Below are 19,079 nucleotides of genomic sequence, written 5' to 3'. Positions count from 1 at the left end.
TGGAGGGGACTATGGAGCCGGGGACCCTGCATTCCCCAGCTCACCTCAGCTCGCATAAGCCCTCCAGCCTTGGGCCTCTTTCCGGGCTAAATCTCCAAAGGATCCCAGTTTCTGCCAAGACAGGGATCCTCACTTCTTCCCTCCAGGGACACACTTAATGAATCAGCTCATTGGCCACCTGCGACCTGAGCCCCATCCCCGACTGCCCCATCCCCACCCCAGTCTCTCCAAACCCCGCCAGAGCTCAGCCGGTCAAGGAGCCCGGAGACAATTTCCCTTCTTTTTCATTCTTATTATCTGCATTAGCTGGCTCCAAGGAGCCTGAGGAGAGGAAAGGGAGGGGGGCGGAGGGTCTAAGTATAAGCCAGTGAAAAGATGGGGGAACAGGGACCCACCCACATGACCATACGTTCGCAAAGCCTCTTGTTTTATTAGTGGGCAAAGAGGCTGAGGGCGGGAGGAAGCTAAGTTTGGAGAGAGGACTGGAAAGGATTGGGAGAAGCAAGGTCCTCTTCAAGGGTTCTGCACTCTCTGAGCCCCACCTCCCATCAGAGGGCTCAGGCACGGGAGCCTCCCACGAAGGTGGGTGGGTGGGAGTAGGGCTGGTGCTGGTCCAGGAAGAAGAAACTGCTGCACCTCCTCACTGCACAGTCACCTCCAGGCAACGACTCCCCTTCTTCTTGCAGCTCAGCTTGCCATTCCCACCGCCCCCACGGCCCTGGATGACCTTGACAGCCAAGCTGCTCTCCTTGAACCTCACTGAGAACCTGGAGGGGGAACAGACAGAAAGACAAAGCTAGTGCTCTCATCCCCTCACCCCTACTCCTGTCTTTTCACGGTGGCTTCCCCTCCCCTTCTTGAGGCAAGTACATCCCCCCACCAGCCCCCTATGTCAGAAGATTCAAGGCCGCAGAGAACTTGGGTGGCCCTGACCTGACATAGTACGCTTCACTTTCTGACAGGACAAATTTCCCCGGTCACAATGACCGCCAGCTTGGTCATCTGCCCCAAGCCATCCCTCACCCCCAGCTCATGGCCTTACTCCTCAGTCACGGTGACTGGAAGCTGCCTCTGTGTGGCATCCAGCACAGTCCGGTACATTTTGGTCAGCAGTTCAATCACATGCTCACTGACCAGCAGGAAGTCCCCCTTGGAGCCCACTGATGATATCTTAGGAAGGAGAGAAACAGCAGGGAAGGGATTCATTTTTTTCTCCTCAGGAGCAGCCTGGGAGATATCAAAGGCCCAGAGTGAGAGGTCTGCTCTCCATGGCCTCCAGCTCGCCCCAGCCCTGTGATGCCCACCACCTTCTCCAGTCTGGGGCCCTGCCCCCACCCAGCTCTGATACCTCACTCAGATGCAAGCTAAAAAGCCCATCCTTGAAGCTGGTGACTGACACCCCGGCCACACTGTTTAGTGTGATGACAATCTTGGCCTGGGAATTCTTGGTGTCTGAGATAATCACATGCCCCTTGGTCAGAAGGAGAATTCGAGAGGAAGTCTAGGGACAGAACAGGAAAGGGTGAGGAAGGGTTGTGATGCATCCCCACCCTTCCAGCTACCAGCCGAGGCTCTGGACCAGGCTGGGGGAGGAGTTCAGGATATGGGCCTTCACCTTGCCATTGCCACGGTTGACCTTCATCACAGTCTCAGCCACCAGAACAGGCCCTTCCTCCCTGCCCTTCAGCTTCTGTAGCTTGGGGTTTCCTTGCAGCCCAATGTAGTCACCGTGGAATGGAATAGGGACACTGAGGACACACGGGAGGTACGCAGTGGAGATAAGGTCCTTACCTCCGACCTCCAAGGTCCTTGTACCTCCCCCCCCCCCGAGTTTCCATCTTGGTCCTCCCGTGCTCCATCCCCCATCCTCCGCCGTACCCTGTGTCTCAGCGGTTCTCAGAGCATGGTCCAGGACCGACATCAGCATCCCCTAGGACCTTGTTAGAAAGGCAAATTCTTTGGCCCCACCCCAGACCTCCTAAAACAGAAACTCTGAGGAGGGCATGCCGCAACCTGGCTGTTATCCAGTCTGCCAGGAGACTCTGAGGCGCACTAAAGTTTGAGAACCACAGCTCTGTTCCACCTGGGGAATCTTCTCTTTGCTATTGATGAAACTGCACAGGGTCTGGGAGGCACTCACCTCTGGGGGTATGAAGCCTTCTTGCCCTTGAACAGTTCGCTGGCACAGAGCTTCTCCCTTAGGACCTCTACCTGCTTCGGGGACAGCTGATCCCGGAATTTCTTGCACTGTGACAGGGGGCGGGGAAGGAGGACACTTCAGAGAGGGCAGGGGCTGGAGGAGCACTGGGGAGGGGAAGGGGGACTGAGGGATGCTGGGGGAAGGGGATGGAAACAGTCAAATACAAGCCCCAGGAGGGCTGTGTGCCCACAGCACAGCACAAGGCCTACTCCCAGACAGGTGCTCAAAAGTATCTCTTGAGTAGAAGAACTCTGTGCTAAGTGAAATAAGCCAAAGGACAAATGTGGCGTGAGTTCACTTATATGAGGTACCTAGAATAGTTAAATTCATAGAGACAGAAAGTAGATCACACTTTCTGGGGGCTGAGGGACAGAGGAATGGGGAGTTATTGCTTAATGTGTACAGCGTTTCAGTCTGGGATGATGGAAAATAGTCTGGAGACAGATGGCGGTGATGGTTGCACAACAATGCGGATGTGCTTAACGCCACTGAATTGTTTACTTAGAAATAGCTAAGATGGTAAATTTTATGTATTACCACAATAAAAAAAAAAATTAAGTGGAAGAGGGAGGCAGAAGAGGAAAATCAGGAGAAGGAGAAAAGAAAAAAAAAAAGACAAATGAGAGAGGAGTTGCCCGAGCACCAGGAGAGGCTGCCCAGGCCCCGCTTACCTTCCACTGGTAGAAGAGCTTCTGAAGCTCGTGGTTAGCTGTGTTGAAGTACTTGTAAGGGGCAGCTGGCCACCTTTTGTCCAAGACGTTGGTAGGCAAATCGTTCTTCAGCCCCAGGAGGAATTTCCGTGCCTGGGTTGGGAGCAGGGGCGTTGGGAATGGGATGACGAGAAGACCTCCTGACAGGCAAACTGGCACCCAGATCCCACCACTTTGAGGGAGAAGGCCACCCACAGGGAGAAGCAACAAGTGGAGCTGAGGAGATGGAAGGGAGTCCCCTCCTGATCTCTTTCAGTGTGAATGCAGACTTGAGGTTGGGCAGTAAGCGTGATCGGGAGATGGAGGGGAGAGAAGGAGTAGTTCCAAGCGGATACCTTCTACACAGGGTGGTGAGGTGGGAGGAGCAATATGAAAACTGGCCTTAATATTTTGCTTCTGTGGCTTCCTATTCTCGAGGCTTATAATTGCCTACAGATGGCTGCCCCACTGTCTGTGTTAGCTATTGGACAGGTGCCAAATCTTCCCTCCTCTCTGCTCAGTCAAGGCCAACACCTCAACCTGGCATTCAAAGGCCTCTACTTAGAGCCCAACCTCATGTCACAGGGTCCCCTGCATTATCTAATCCTGGCACACCAAGCAGACTGGACTCCCTGACTTGCCCCTGCCCAGCCCACTCATTATCCCTCTGTGCCCTAGCTCACGCTGCTCTCAGCTCAACTCTGCCGACCCAGATTCTACCTATCCTTTGAGATGCAGCTCAAAGCCCTCCCAGATTCCCCGGGCCAGTGGTGTCTCTCCTTTCTTTGAAGCCCCATAGCACTTTGTCTATACATTTGTTTTTGTACTACTGTTATTTGCATGGAAATCTCCCTCTTCTACAGGGTGAGTCTTTGGAAGTCAGGATGCTAGGTCCTGAGTTTTTTCACCATTCAACATCATTGAGCATCTGTTCTGTGCCTGGCACTGTTCTAGGTATGGGGACACAACAGTGAACAGAGTGAACAAAGTCTCTTCTCACTGAGTTTACATTCTACTGTGGGTGGAGAAGGAGACAGCCCACAAGCAAATAAACATAGACTGTAGCTTCCAATAATTATATACGCTATGATGCAAAAAAAAAGCAGAACAGAGACAGGAATGAGTGGTAGCATATTCCAGACAAGAAGGAAAGCCAGTGTGACTGGGCTAAATTGAGCAAGAGAAGAAAAGATCAGAGAGTAGGTTAGCCAAGGAGAGATCATGAAGGGCCTTACTGTAGGCTGTGGTAAGGACATTTGGATTTATGTGGGGTGAAATGGAACACCTTTAGAGGGTCTTAGAGGAAGAGTGACATAAACTGACTTAAGGTTTTACTTTTTACTTTTTAAAATGTAATACAACTTATTTTATTTTGAAATTTTTTAAATTTGAGTGAAAGCTGAAACAACATTGCAATGAACATCTGAATAACATATACTTCTCACCTAAATTCACCAGCTGATAATGTTAACATCTTACCCTATCTTTGTGCTCTTTCTAACACACGCACACATAAATACAAATGCATGTAAGTATATAAATACATGCATATGTACAAATCTTGGCTACTATAGCATCCTAAAGTAGGTTACAGTTATCATGACATTTTCCTCTAAAGCTTAAGCACGCATTGCCCAAGAACCAGGATATTTTCCTACACAACCATGATTCTATCACCATACCTAAGAAAATTAACATTAATTGGACACACTCACCCAACAGTAATGTATATGCAAATCTCTTCTAATGTCCTTTATAAACTTTAAAAATGTACTCTTTGACTTTGTTTTTATTTTTCCTGATCCAGGATCCAATCAAGTTTCACCCGTGGCATCTGACTGTTTAGTCTCCCCCAATCTAGAACAAGGACTCTTAAGTCTTTATATCTCAGGGAGCACCTAGCACCCTGTTTATTTATGGGATAGAATTACTGAAGGTATAGAAAATGAGTTGACCTTGAACACTTCCAAATTTTTGGAATTTTTGTGAAAACTTTTTACTGAGATATTAGGTTAAAAAACTAAAATAGAAAAAGGCAGAACACACAGTACATTGCTGTAACTCTCCAGGAACAATCCAAGCTCTTTGTACCTTCCACTACAAAGATCTAGTGGGCTTGGTCTAATCACCCTGGAGTCCCCAGTCCTTGGCCTGGTTTGATTTAATTCAATAAACATTCCTTAGCATGTCCCATAATCCCATAATCCCCCATGTTCCAACTGATGTGGAGATTCTTTTTTGTTTGTTTTTTTAGATCTAGAAAGTTCTGCTTTTCCCTATGCAGCCCTCCTGCCCACAGGTCTACCCAGAGCCACGGATACCTGGGTTGTCCAGGCCTCTGTGAGTGTGTTGGGAGTGGTGAGGCAGGAAGGGGAGGGGAACAGTCATAGGTGGTAGTTAAAACTAGAGTCAAATAGCTTGTATCCCAGCTCTACCACATACCAGCTATGGAACTCCTACAAGTTATTCAACTTCTCTGGGCCTTAGTTTTTACCAATAAAATGAGGGAAAGAGTATATTTTATTTTTAAAAAGCACATACTTTGAATAACAATTTTCTGAGCATGTTTAACTAACCTAGGTAAGAAAACCATGGTGTTTAATTGTAAATAGATTGATATAAGATTGGACCAATACTTGATGTATACAATTTTAGTATATAGGGTTTTGTGCTTTTAAAAAGAAAAGGTCGGGACTTCCCTGGTGGTGCAGTGGTTAAGAATCCACCTGCCAATGCAGGTGACACGAGTTCGATCCCTGGTCCAGGAAGATCCCACATGCTGCGGAGCAACTAAGCCCGTGCACCACAACTACTGAGCCCGCTTGCCACAGTTATTGAATCCCACAAGCGTGGAGCCCCGTGCTCTGCAACAAGAGAAGCCACCACAATGAGAAGACAGCGCACCGCAATGAAGAGTAGCCCCTGCTCGCCACAACTAGAGAAAAGCCCATGTGCAGCGATGAAGACCCAAAGCAGCCAAAAAAAAAGTTCAATTAATTAATTAATTATAAAATAAAATGAGGGCAATATAAGGGCCTACCTCAGAGGGTTGTTGAAAGCATTAGAGTTAATGCATGTAAAGGGCTTAGCACATAGTAAGTGAGTTATAGGCAAGGCAATGGCAAAATATGGACTAGTCGGAAACACTGGGGCAATCAATGCCCTGTGGTCCCCTATACGCAGACTTCCACAGTGGGTTTGATTTATTGAAATACTGGTTTAAAGGCAACAGCTCCTGTGGTGACATTCAGCAGATGCCTGATGATATACAGGTGAAAGAGAAGGTAGACTAGAGGTCATTCAGGAGATAAGAGCAAAATCAGATTACAGGTCTCAGGTGTGCAGCAAGGGAGCACGTACTCTGGTAAGGCAGACACCCTGGAGCCTGCCTGAGGAGAGCCCTGGCAATGGAAGAGGCCTAGGACAATGGAGCTTCCCCGGGGAGGGGGAGGAGGACACAGTGAAGACTCAGGGAGGTGGGAAGAGGCCCAGAGCCCCCATTCTTCAACTTAGCCAAGGGAACAGAGAGGAGCTCCAATGCAACTCGTGTCTTTACGAGCAAAGTCAGTAAGAGTCCTGACAACCATCAAAAATCAAATCAGCCGAGGTCAGTTCTAATTCACTCTAGCCCTCTGTCCAAGATCTCCCGCTCTTCTCTCTGGTCTTTCCCAAGGTTTCAATGGAGTGCTGCTCTCCTCCATCTGGTTTCCCTCCAACACTTCTCAGAAGCACTGTTGCTATCGGATGTATGTCTCTGGAAATCACCCCTCTCTGTCCCTGTTTTCCTCTCACTGGAAACTGTCCATAGTTTGAACGTCCAGACCTGCTCTTGGCTTCCTCCTGCCCACCCTGACCCAAGTCCTCCAGAATTAAGGTCCTTCCTGAGATTCAGTTTCAGCCTGGCCTGCTACAGTGTCAGAAGAGATAGAAGGAAGATATGATTCCTCCACCTTCACCCCCAGCCCTAAAATGAATCTCAGAAGGTTGGGTTACTTAACCCTATGTGTGTCCTCTCTCTGCTCTTCAATGAAGCGCAGCCTCTTCAACTGTTGTTAACCACCTAGTCCCAGTCTCTTCTCCAGCCTACTCACCATGGACTAGTTGGTGGGTGTGCTGGGACCCCTTTCTGCCACAAGGTTGCCTGCAGTGTCTATTCATGCCAAAATGTGCTCTGATTCTGCCCCTAGGCCCCTAGGCGCTGGGGCCCTCCCCGTGCAGGCTGCTGCCCCATCCCCTCTGCCCCCAGGGTTTAAGTACATCAGATAGAGGAGGCTCTTGGGGAAAAGCTTTGAGTCACCTCCTCTCAAACCCCACATACTTCCTCTTCCCAACCTGTCCCTCCCTCCTCAATGCCCTGTTTCCACCCTCAATCCCCACCACTTACTATGCTCTTGTAGATGAAATTTGACAAGGTGAGGGCAGCCCCTGACCGGAAGTACTTCCGATAATTCTTGCGAGCCTGGCAGGGACATACAAGAAAAGGGCCAAAGTAAAGATAGGGAGTTATACCTGGAAGATAGAAGACAGGCCTAGAAGAGGTTCTACTATTTTTCAACCACACAAAGAACAGAGTAAGGAAAAGAGCTGAGACTATAGCTGGAGGGAGAGAGTAAAGTCAGACAAGCTGGCAGTCAGGAGGACACTCAAAGCAGAAGGCAGAGCTCTGCTGCTAAGTCAGAAACACACCCAAGCATATACTCAGATCTCCCCAAGATGCATCCATACTCCCAGACACACACAGAGCAAACCCAGAAACACACCAAGACACAGACATACCATCACACACAGATGTGTCCTGGGTGAGGGCAGGACCTTCTCTCTGCTACTCTTCCCCATCAGCAGCAGCTGGCATGACCCAGAGGAGCCACGTGAGGGGAGGAAACCACTCTCCCTTCCCCATTACCTTCCAACCTCTCACAAAAGCCTGGATCAACAATGCTGATGCCTTCATCTTCGCATAGCGTTTCTTTTGCTGTAGAAAACAGTGGGCCTGTTAGAAAAACTCCACCTCCTGAACCACCTCTCCGCTTCCCCCTCTCCTATTAGAGTAAGGGGGATAGGACTTTGGGGATAACAGATACCATGTTGCCCCGAAACCAAGAGGAAATGAGGATCTGACTCTTGCGCATCAGTTGGTAGTGGATGCGGCAGCGCCAGCCTCGGTACATCTTCTGTATGAGTGTGGCCAGCTGATGGATTCGTAGGCGCCTCTTATCTTCCAGGTAGAAAAGCTGTGGAGAGGTGGAAGGGGGGCAGAGAGGGGCTCACTTAGGGGAACCCCACGGCACCAAAGGCTTCCTAGCCAGTGTTTTATTCAATCGTTCCTTAGTCCTCTTATTCATTTATGCATTCATTCATTTAATAAGCAGCTACTGAGCTCTGACTCTTTAGCAGGCATTGTGCTAAGACTTGGAAACTCAGACACACTGACTCTCAAGGAGTCCTGCTTCAGGCAGAGGTGTTCAGACCAGCAATGCAAGCACACCTAATTCCAGGGCTCAAGGCAGGCAGGGCAGGAACCCAAGAACTCAGTTCCCAGGGATAAAGTCCCTGCAGAGAGGAGACTTCCTCATCCACTATCCATTCCAGGTTCTAGAAGCTCCCGTCGCCCAGCCTCTCACTCACGTGGGTTCTCCAACTCTTCCACCTTCCAGCCCCACCAAACACAAGTGCACCCTCCAACTCACAGTCTTGGGGCTTCTGATGAAGATCTTTGTCTTCCCAAAGGCCATCTCCTCTGAGGACACACTCAGCTCCCCCAGGACCTTCTCGACCCCCTCCCTACAAGAGCAGGTGGGGAAAGCTGCCAAAGGGCATCCCAGGGGAGGGTCCTTTCCCGCCTGTCCTCTACCCCCTTTCATCTCAGGAGAAGAGTTCAGTGTTCAAACAGACTTCAGAGCCTCTGAGAAGTGATCATTCAATTCATTTCCCCGAGAATCCCTTCACGAGCTTCAGCGATACACATGGCACCACCTGGTCTCTTCCCCCACAGAGGTTCCCTGCACTGCCCTTCCCTTCTCCCCAGTCTCCCACTGCGTCTTACCGGTCTCCACCGTCCCAGTGAGGCCAAGTGCTCCGGCTCAGCAATCGGTACCTTTCCAGGAAGGACCCGTAGGCCTGGCGGTAGGCATAGCCTGCTCGTCGCACCCGCACATTCTCCAGCAGCCCCAGGTACCGAGACTGGACGGCCACCAGCTCCGAGGAGAACTCACCTCGCTTCTGATGCTCATTGGGCTTTATACACCTGGTGGGAGGTAAGGCAAGGCCCGGGCTACAGGAGCTTCACCCTTGCCAGTGTCACCCATCCTGGTCTCTACACCTCTATTCTGTACACATGCCCGTTAGCTGAAAATTTTCAGAGGAAGCAGACACACTGGCCTTCCCAGTTTCACTCACTATAGCATGGTCCCTACTTGACCATGACGCTCTGCCCCTTACAGGACTCTCAGCTCCTCAGCTGGCTCTGTTTTTCATGAGGCAAAGGGAGCTGGTATCCTATTCCAGAGACAGCCACCCCCCCACCCCTGCACGGACATGTTCTACCATGCATGGACCCTGCAAGTGTCATCACAAATGCAGCATGTTCCCCTATGTGCCCAGCATGTCACCTGATATAGTTGGGTTTCTTGGAATACAGGTTCTTCATGAGAATGGCCACAGAACCCTTGAACTGGACCCCAGCAGTTGGGGGGCGTTTGAGAGACGCCTGCTTTGGATCACCCTCAGGGAACAAGGACCGAAGGAGGGGGTGCTGGGCCTTCCACATGGCCTGGGACAAGTCCCGGAAGAGTAGGTCGTTATTCTTGTCGATGAAGCTGTTCACGTTGTAGGTCACCTGTACAGGAACAGCACTTGGTCTGGAGAGCCCACCACATTATCTGTCGTGTGTGTGGCCCTCCCAGTCTCACTGCGAAGTGTTCCTGGTTCTCACCTCCCCCCATTGCCTCCCCCATTGCCTTCAGCCTGTGCCCAGGCCCTAGTCTTCACCCTCCAGCCCCGTGACATCACCTTGCCCGCATAGTGGCAGATGCGGAAGCAGCTGAGGCCCATGCTGTGGTCATACTGGTGCTGGGCGTTCTGGGTGACTTTGCTCTCATAGTGGCCATGCTTGGAGAAGACCTGGTTCAGCTTTGCTAGGAAGGTGGAGTCACTGACCACCCCAGGCCGCAGGCACTCCTCGTCCAGCATGGCCAGGATGCCTCGTTGATTCTGGCCAGGGGAACACGATCAGCCCAACCTAGACCTGGTCCTTCAAGACGTCCACATCCTCACTGCCGCCCCTCTGCCCCCTCATCCTTTGCCCTCTTTACCATCCTTATCAAGTGGGGTCGGGGAGGAGGGGAGAGAGAGACAGGGGAAGGGTGTTCAGGCAGTCTGGAGGGGGAGGTCCCAGAGATGAGAGAAGGATAACTTACATGCTCAATGAGGTTACAGATAATGCCATTATCAAAGTAGTCCACCTTCACCCACGGTATGCCCTGGCAACAGGAGATGACAAATTACATGGAGCAGGTCCAAGACAAGTCTCCAACGGTCTCACCAGAACCAGGCCCCCTTTCACCCACCCCACAAAGGACCATCAGAAAGCCCTATAGTTCAGAGGGGTCCTTGGTGTGGTTTCTATCACGTCCTCATCCCTCCAAGGTTGATGGAGAATTTGTGGAGTGGGTGGACAGACGTGTGGGAGGACCCAGAGCAGTTGTGAGAGAGGGTGAGACAGTGCAGAAAGCCATGTAGGTGCTGTAGGTTGGAGAAGGAAGTGGAATATGTTGGGTGAAGACTGGGATAGGGATTACTCCACTGTGGGAGTGGGGAAGGGTCCTTGAGTATGTAGAAGAGCAAATGGCCATACTGTTCTGGCAACAAGCTATGGAACCAAAGCACATAGGTGAGTTTATCATAAAACAACAAAGCTAATTTGATACAACTTCAAAGACCTTCATCAGTGATTCCCAAACTCAAGTGTGCATCACAGTCACCTGGAGGGCTTGTTAAAATACAGATGGCTGGGCCCCACCCCCAGGTTCTGATTCAGCAGGTCTGGGACAGGGCCTGGGAATCTGTCTTTCCTACATGTTCCCAGGGGATACTGCTGCTGCTGGTCCAGGACCACACTTTCAGAACAACTGATCTACATGATACTTTGGGGCTGTATAATTTGTTTTTTAAAAAAGCAAGAATGGTATAGAAGCAGAAGACCCATAAGACCATGCATCTCTAATTTAGAGCTTTGCTGGGTAACAGGCCTACAGACAGGAGAGCTCTGGACCAGCCAAGGGCCAGACCTCCCAGGCTCAGGCCATTCCCAGGTGTGGTTGGGAAACACGAGCCTTTCTCTTCCTCCTCCCTCACAGGTCTTTAGGGAATGCAGAGTGGAATTAAGTAAAGTTGCCCGCCCACTTCATCCCCCAAATACCTCCCCAACTGGCCAAATGAACGCTCCCCCAGGACCTTCTAGAATGCTTTCCCATTCTATGCAGCTATAGAAAAGCACCTTTATGTGCTGATGCACAAAGGTCTCTTGTTAACTGGTGGAAGTAAGATGCAGAACAGAGCGTATTCACTGCCACTTGAATAAATTTTGAGGGAACATATATTTACAGATTTTTTTTGATTACACATAAAAGACCTCTGGAAATAGGCCGACTTCAGTTGCCTCCAGATGCGGGGGGAGAACTAGGAAGCTGGGATGGGGTGGGAGGGAGACCTTTCTTTATACACCTTTTTAAGCTTTTTGAATCTTGAAGCATGGGAATGTATATCTATTTGCTGATTTAAAATTTTAAAATAAAAACATACAAAACTAAAAAAACTTTTAGTTGTGACCACATTGCCTGAAATTCTGCCACAGCAGGTTCCTGAGGCTCACAGGGAACATCCCTAGGAGGGTTTTGATGAGTGAGACTCAGCCATTCACACTTTGGAGTGAATTAGCTCAGAGAGCTTTTCTAACACTTGGCCATAGGATACTGCGGGCGGTGGGGTGGGGGGGGGGGGGGGGTGGGTGGGTGGGGGGGTGTGTGTGGTTGGTGGCGGGCGGGTGGGCGGTGGGGGGGGGTGGTGGTACGGTTTTTCGCTGACCAGGGAAGGAGTGTGGAAACTTTGAGCCACGGGGCACTTCTGGTGAGGAAGTCTGGGTGCTACAAGAGGGGACGGCAACATCAGTCCAGCCCAGAGGAGACAAAAAGATTCTGAGACATCAGAGAAGGGCACTGAAAGGGATGTGGTAGGGTGCCAAGCCCAGGAGAAATGCCCTTTCTAGATTCGGCTCATAGCCTGCCCTGGGCCAAGCACAACTGTCACTTCACTCTTGTCAGGCCTCTCCCCCACCCCTACCCACCCCAACACCCTTCCATCAATCTGTTCCCTTCCTCTCCTGGCCTGGAGGGCAGGATGGGGAACTGGGGGTGGAAAGCAGAGAATTAGGGCTTCTTGGTAATGCTGGAATATTCAGCTGTGCAAGGGAAACTTTCTGTCCTTAGTGTTCTCATCTGGGGACAACTGAGAGGAAGCTGTGATGAAGGAGAAAGATCTGGCATACGCCTAGAAGTCATCTGAGAGAGGGGAAGCAGGAAGTCCTCGTTTACCTCTCTCTTATATTCCTCTTGCTCCTCTTTCAGCGTTATCTCTATGAACACCTGCTGTAGCTTCTCATTGCAGTAGTTGATCACAAATTGCTCAAAGCTATTATCCTGTGGTGGGTACACAGGTTAGAGAGTGAGACCAAGACACTTCCTCTGTCTCAGCCCTACCTCCCCTCTCTCACACCCCCCTCGGAGCCTGCCGCTCCTAACCCTCAGGAAGCGGGGTGCTGAGGTTGCTGAGGCTCTCTCACCTCTAATATTTCAAAGCCATAGATATCCAGGACCCCCATGACCTTCCTTTTCTCCCCCGTGCCCACCTGAAGAGGAGGAAAAGATAAATCTGAGGACCGGCCCTCTACACACCAGGCCAGGCCCCTCTGGGATGGATGTGAGTAAAGCAGGGAGCGAACAGAACTTGGGTGAGCTTGACCAAGCTGGAAAGGAATTGGTGTAATTTTACTCTCCCTCTTCCTCTATATGCTGAAGGACAAGCAAAGAGGGAGGAAAGGAGGAAAAGGAAGATGTAATAGATTCCAGGAAAATGCTCCCATGGTACAAAGTAGAAAGACGTTAAAATCTTCTCAGGAAAATATCCATCCCTTATATTTGTAGAGCGTTTTACAAAAAATCCTATGATCTTATTTCATTAATCCATCTATCCCTATAAGGTGTGATTATTCCCATTCTATAGATGAAAAAAAATCAAACTTCAAAAGAGCTAAGCATTTACCCAAATCTAGATTCAAATCCTGTATTACCCTGCTGCCTTCTGGTAACAGATTCTAAATGGATGGCACTTTCACATACGAATTTTTAAATAATAGCTCTATTTTGACCTAATTTGCATACCATAAAATTTACCCTTTAAAAGTATACAATTCAGTGGGACTTTTTTTCAGTATATTCAAAAGGTATACAACCACCAGCACTAAGTTCCAGAGCATTTTCATCATCCCCAGGTGAAATCTTATACATGTAACCCATTAGCAGTCACTCCCTATTCCCCTGCCAACTGCTGACCTACTTCCCACCCCGATGGATTGCTTACTCTGGACAGTTCATGTAAATGGAATCATACAAAATGTGACCTTTTGTGTCTGGTTTCTTTCATTCAACATCTTTCTGAGGTTCATCCACGTTGAGCATGTATGAGCACTTCGTGCCTTTTAATGGCCAAATAATATCCCACTGTATGGATATACCACATTTTGTTTATCCATTCATTAGTTGATGGACACTGGGGTTGTTTCCACTTCTTGGCTACTATGAATAATGCCTCTATGAACATTTATGCACAGGTTTTTATGTGGACATCTGTTTTCAGTTCTTTTGGATATATACTTAGGAGTAGAATTGCTGGGTGTAACCACGTACACAATTTCATCTGAACCTCACTAAATCCTGTGAAATGAGTAGGCATTAGTGTGTCTCATTTCCCAAATTGGGAAACTGAGGTTCAGAATCTCTGTGAAACTGAAAGACCACACAGTTGGTAAGTAGGGAACCCAAATAGATGAACTCAAAAAGACAGAGATGTTTCCAAAACACTACATTATCGTGAATAAATAAATACACCCTATCTCCTTACTCTGTTCATCTCAGAACCCAAGGCATGGGGCGGACAGAGGAGACTCGCTGAGGGAGGAGGGCAGTCTCTCACCTGGATACTCGCCATTGATCCGATTCACCAGCCAGGTGAAAAGGCGGCTGTAGACGTTCTTAGCCAGAGCATCCCGAGCGTACTGAGCCTGCAGGGCACAGTGCCAACTGGTTAGTGTCGGCCAGCCACAGAACAGACTCAAAAACTCAGCCTCCTCCACAGGGCCCCTCACCTGGACGACATTCAGTGCAGTGACCACTTTTTCTTTGGCCGTTTCCATGGGTCCTTGAGCACAAAGCTCTCTCTAGTTCCACTGAATTCAAACCCACCATTTCCCCAATTCTCTTGAATACCTGGAGAGATGAGGAAATACAACATGGCCTGAGAGAGGGCTTGCTCCCAGGGGAGGGAGGGAGGGCTGAAAAGTGGAACTGCTGAGAGCCTGCTGTTCCTGGGTCTTACTGGGAAAGTCCTTACAGCCAATCCAGAACATGGCTCTGGAGGAATCTCTGGGGAGGAGGAGGAAAGGGAGATCTTGACACTTTGCATGCATTATCTCCTTTAATATGAGAATCTCCTGAAATGAGTGTAATTGTCCCCATTTCTGCAAAGAATCCACTGAGACTCAGAGAGGTCTCAGAACCTAGGTCTACCAAACATCAAAACCTCATTCCAATATGCCTCACAGGGAGTTCTGAATGAGTATGTTTGGGGAGGAACTCCTAAGCAGGCAGAGGGGGACTGAATCAGAGTGAGGTCTATTATGCTAGAGATGGTGGAAGAACAGAAATTGTAGCAGGAGATTCAGGGAGCTGGTTGGGTGCAGACCTCTCCCATCACGGATGCCACTTGCTGGTACCCCCATTGGCCTGGAACTCGTCTGCCAGTTCCCACATTCCCCAGCTTCAACACCAGGGCCACCACCTCTAGCACCTGCCGAATCTCCTCCTTGGAGAACCCAATCACAGTCATCGCACTCTTGGAGAGAAAGGAGAAGTCCAAAGTTGAACTGCGGTGCCAGTCTAATGCCTCCCTTCTCAAAGCCAGAGCCTGGGCTCAGGGCATGGCCTAATGGCCCATCCCAGGTACTCACCTGGAGGGCCTTGAAGTTGGCAGTGTCGTCCATGCCATCCACCCTGGATGCCCCTGGGTTCAGGTAGGCATAGCCATTTGTGTCCCGCTCAAGCTTCAGGGCCTCTGGGAGGGCCAGCATGAGGGAAGAGGGTCAGTACACATGCTTTCTGGAGTCCTCCAGCCTTGACCCTCACGGCCCTTGTCCTAGGTTGGTTCATTCATTTATTCAGAGGAGCCATTTTTTGTTTTAGGTTCTTCCCCTGCCTCTTTTGTTTTGGGATCACTAATTCCTGTGATGATAGACTACATGTTTAAGTGGTATTTAGGGTTTGGGTGTTCATAATTGTTGAGGTTTTCCCCAACTTTTATGAAAGAAAAGCCTCATTCTACTCTTTTCCCCACCCTCAGGGTTCCAAACAATAAAAACAAACAAGAAACCTCTCTGTCCTGCTCAGTTCTCAATGGTTCTCGGAGGATAAAGGTGAGGAAAGAAGGGTGAGCACACATCTGCCACTCACCCCCAGCCTCAAGGCCTCACCCTAGGCCCATGTTGGCGCACCCATCATTTGTTCACAAAGCACCAACCAAGTGACAGATACTATGTTCCCCAACCCTGACTCCCTTCGGGAAGGTTTTCTCTGCACGTAGCTGAGCCAAATGGCCCTCTTGTGTTCCCCCATTGTGCATCTCTACCCCAGACCACATCACATGGGCTGGGCTTTGGGTTTTTTCTGTCCCTCCTACCAATGAACAACTTGTGTGTTGGGACTGTGTTTTTCATCTTCGTATTCTGTGTGCCTGGCTGGCATGCAGGAACTTTTTTCTTTTTAATAAATGAATCAAGGGAATGATCAAAGCCGTTCACCTAAGATGGGAAGGAATAGGTTAATCATGGAGCTTGAAGGGTATCAGTTATCTGTTATTCAAATGATCTGAGAATCAGGGAGTGACCCTCAAACTAGAGTTTAATGGCAGTTTCCCCTGAGACATAAATTTTGAAATAAGAGCCTGCTAAAGAGGGGTGTCTGGAAGGAGAATGAGTCAGAAAGGCCCTGGGATGATGACACCAGGGAGGGAGGCCCCACCCAGACTCAACTTAAATCAGTGAGTGAGAATCAGCCGGAGCACAACTCTAGTACCTATGATTCAGAAAAACGGAATACAATCAAGACAATTAAGCCAAGAGGGAGGATGAGACCTGTGGGGGCTCTTGAACCATAGAGATCTCCAGGAGGGGGAAAGGAGACAGGCACAAGTCCAGCATAGAATAACCAGAAACCAAAGGGACAGGTTCTTGGAGGCCAAGATACCCACAGCACCCACAGTTAGAGGGGGGATTGAGAGGGGAAACTCTGGCAGGGCTTTAAGTCCCATCAGACCCTGCAGTAATGCCCATCCCGAGCCACCTCAGGCCCATCCAGCATCCAGGCTGAGATGGTCTCTTCCCCAAGACAACGTAAGGTGCTCCATGCCTTCTGCCCCTCTACCCAGCTGCAGAGCCTATTGGCACTGATCACACTGTATTGCGATGTAGCTGTTCATGCATCTGCCATCCCTAGAAGACTATAAGTTCTTCGAGGACAAGGTCTCTTACTCACCTCTGTATCCCTAGAAGCTAGCACAATGTTCATATGAACACATAGTAGGTGTTCAAGAGATGTTTGATGAATGACTGAATGAAACCTCCACAGAACTATCTAAGAAGAGAAAATCAAGGACAAGGTCCTGGGCAAGGCAGATGTACACCCAGGACAACTTCAGCTAGAGCTCATTGAAAGTTCTTGAACACTTGTAACATCCTGCCTGCTTTCCTGCTGAGCTACGGATAAAGTCCCTTAAATTGAAGATAGGAGAGATGGTAGATGGAAATAAGTGTTCCATTTTTGAAGCCAGCTTGGGGAAAGAGGAATCCAGACAAGACAGAGAATAAGAGCAGGGAAGAGGTAAGAAGGCTTATTCCTAGCAATAAAACCCCAGAAAAGGAAGAGAACACAGAGGTCAAGGGATTTGTTCCCAACAATGGGTGGATGAGATTCAGGGTGGGGACTGCGCTGAGATTCAAGGGAAGAGGGCTACAGGGATCCAGAGGGGCCCAGGGGTTCAGGGCATTGAATGGAGGCTAGGGATGTTCTGCCATGTGTCGAGGGCAGGCACATACTCAGCAGCTGTGGATCTGCTCCAGCCAGTAGCTGATAGAAGATGTGGAAGTTCCTTTCTCCTTCAAGGTGCTTCACCACGCGGGATTTCTCAAGCAGATCTGGCAGAGAATTTGAAAATCATGTTCTGAGGACCTGGGAGGTACTGCAGCTTCCCTCTAATTCTGCCCTCATCCCTATTGTTCCTAGTGGTTGGGAAGCCTGGTAGTCTAACATTCCTCTTTCCTACAGCAGCAGATTAGCCAAAAGGAACACCGTAGGGGCAGGTGGGACAGGTGGTAAGCGCGATGGGGAGACACGTACAGTTTGTGATGACGCCACCAAGGGGGGATCCCTTGAAGTCAAACTCAACATCCATGTATTTTCCCTTCAGAGACCAGAGAGAGAGAGAGAGAGACTTGGCTTCCTCCTCTTCTCGCCACCCTGTCCAGGAGGGATCTGCGCCTTGTTCCTCCCTCTCAAGGCCCCACACCCTCTTGTCCCAGTCCGGGGAGATGTTCACTCACAAATCGAGAGGAGTTGTTGTTGCGAATGGTCTTGGCATTGCCAAAAGCTGCGGAGATGAGGGGAGGGGGAATACGATGGCTGAGGCAAGAAGAGGGACTCCAGAGCAGGGGAAGGGGGAAGGCCCTCCAGCCATGAGGCCGATCTCAGGTTTCTCAGGCTGAGCAGGAACAGCCATTGTGGGGAAAACTGGGGACGGTAGGGTGGGGTGGGGGTGGATCGGCAGAGACTGGACTTCTCACCCTCCAGCACTGGATTTGACTGAAGCAGTTGTTCCTTCACAGAGTTTCACCCGTTCCCCTTCCCCACAGACAGCCGCCACGTAAGTCATCGCTAGCTTACTAGCCTCTGCAAGAGAAACCCTCGCGTGAATCCACCACCAATGCCCTTAACCTCCTCATCCCAGCACCTCACACCACTCAGAGTCAGAAAAAAGCCAGGGAGGAATTCCAGGGGGTGGGGGCAGAACTGGGCCTGGCTTGGAAAGAGACAAGGGGGTAGTTCCAGCAGTGACTCCATGGCTTCCCCGCTGGGCGCCTCACCTGTCTTGCCAGCTCCACTCCCTCACACCGTGATGAGGATACACTGGTCTTGGTCCTGGTCCCTCAGTGACTGGTACGCCTCATTTGCCAGTGCATAGCTTGTGGGGAGGAAGTGGGTGGTGACTAGTGTGGGACCAGTCAGGACAAACACCTTTCAACTCGACCCCCAAACCCCCAGACTCATTCGCCCTCCCCACTTGGACCAGACCAAGGCAAGTGACAGGCCTAGGAAGGGGGCCTCCAGAGGGCCAAGGGAGGAAGGGGGCAGCTGGAGAACCTCCTTCAGGAGGAAGGAAAGAGGAAATTAGGATGTGTCATCATAGCGAGCCGGTGGCCCTGTCACCTTTTCCTCGGTCCCTCTACTCACACATGGGGCTTCAGCTCGTAGAAGGTATAGTCCCTGTATCTGGCAATGAACTCTGGGCCATAGATGGGCAGCTGTTGGTAGGGATTCACTGAGACCAAACACGTTTCCAATGTAGGTCTGGAGCCAGGGAAGATGAAGGGAATGAGTGAGGGTGGGGTTAGGGGGAGGCACATGAACTCTCTGGCCACATGGCCACAGGAAGGGGCACCCGTAAGCACTCACATAAATCTCCCTGTTCTCATAGCGCAGCTGGAGGTTCTTGATCAGAGACTCCTGCTCCAGGGGTTCCAGGAGCACAAGGTCCTCCACCCCAATGGACCCTTCCAGGAGAGTCATGTCCAGAGGAGCAACTGATCCTGGGGA

General features: G+C 50.1%; 2 protein-coding genes across 2 annotated transcripts in view; both read right to left on the bottom strand.

Annotated features, from left to right (window-relative positions):
- TAC3 (tachykinin precursor 3) overlaps positions 1 to 553 on the bottom strand; it is a 12,402-nt gene extending 11,849 nt beyond the window's left edge. The window contains exon 1 of the mRNA XM_032645466.1: positions 543 to 553. The gene's annotated coding sequence lies outside the window, so the exon portion shown is untranslated. The remainder of the gene's footprint in view (positions 1 to 542) is intronic.
- MYO1A (myosin IA) lies at positions 305 to 19,079 on the bottom strand. Its single transcript, XM_032645467.1, is given in 33 exon segments — positions 305 to 767; positions 1,043 to 1,170; positions 1,349 to 1,501; positions 1,616 to 1,748; positions 2,141 to 2,247; positions 2,872 to 3,003; positions 7,274 to 7,348; positions 7,793 to 7,861; positions 7,971 to 8,120; positions 8,577 to 8,670; positions 8,933 to 9,133; positions 9,498 to 9,724; positions 9,898 to 10,098; positions 10,305 to 10,367; positions 12,477 to 12,581; positions 12,725 to 12,813; positions 14,146 to 14,221; positions 14,306 to 14,353; positions 14,355 to 14,415; positions 14,506 to 14,515; positions 14,902 to 14,935; positions 14,937 to 14,963; positions 14,965 to 15,051; positions 15,167 to 15,270; positions 17,306 to 17,404; positions 17,607 to 17,670; positions 17,810 to 17,856; positions 18,050 to 18,095; positions 18,097 to 18,155; positions 18,350 to 18,447; positions 18,717 to 18,814; positions 18,816 to 18,833; positions 18,939 to 19,079. Coding segments are annotated over 33 exon segments (3,144 nt in total). The 5' UTR covers positions 19,053 to 19,079; the 3' UTR covers positions 305 to 640.

The sequence above is a fragment of the Phocoena sinus genome, chromosome 10 (assembly GCF_008692025.1).
Source record: "Phocoena sinus isolate mPhoSin1 chromosome 10, mPhoSin1.pri, whole genome shotgun sequence".
Taxonomy (NCBI): Eukaryota; Metazoa; Chordata; class Mammalia; order Artiodactyla; family Phocoenidae; genus Phocoena; species Phocoena sinus.
This window is presented reverse-complemented; position numbering and strand designations above follow the sequence as displayed.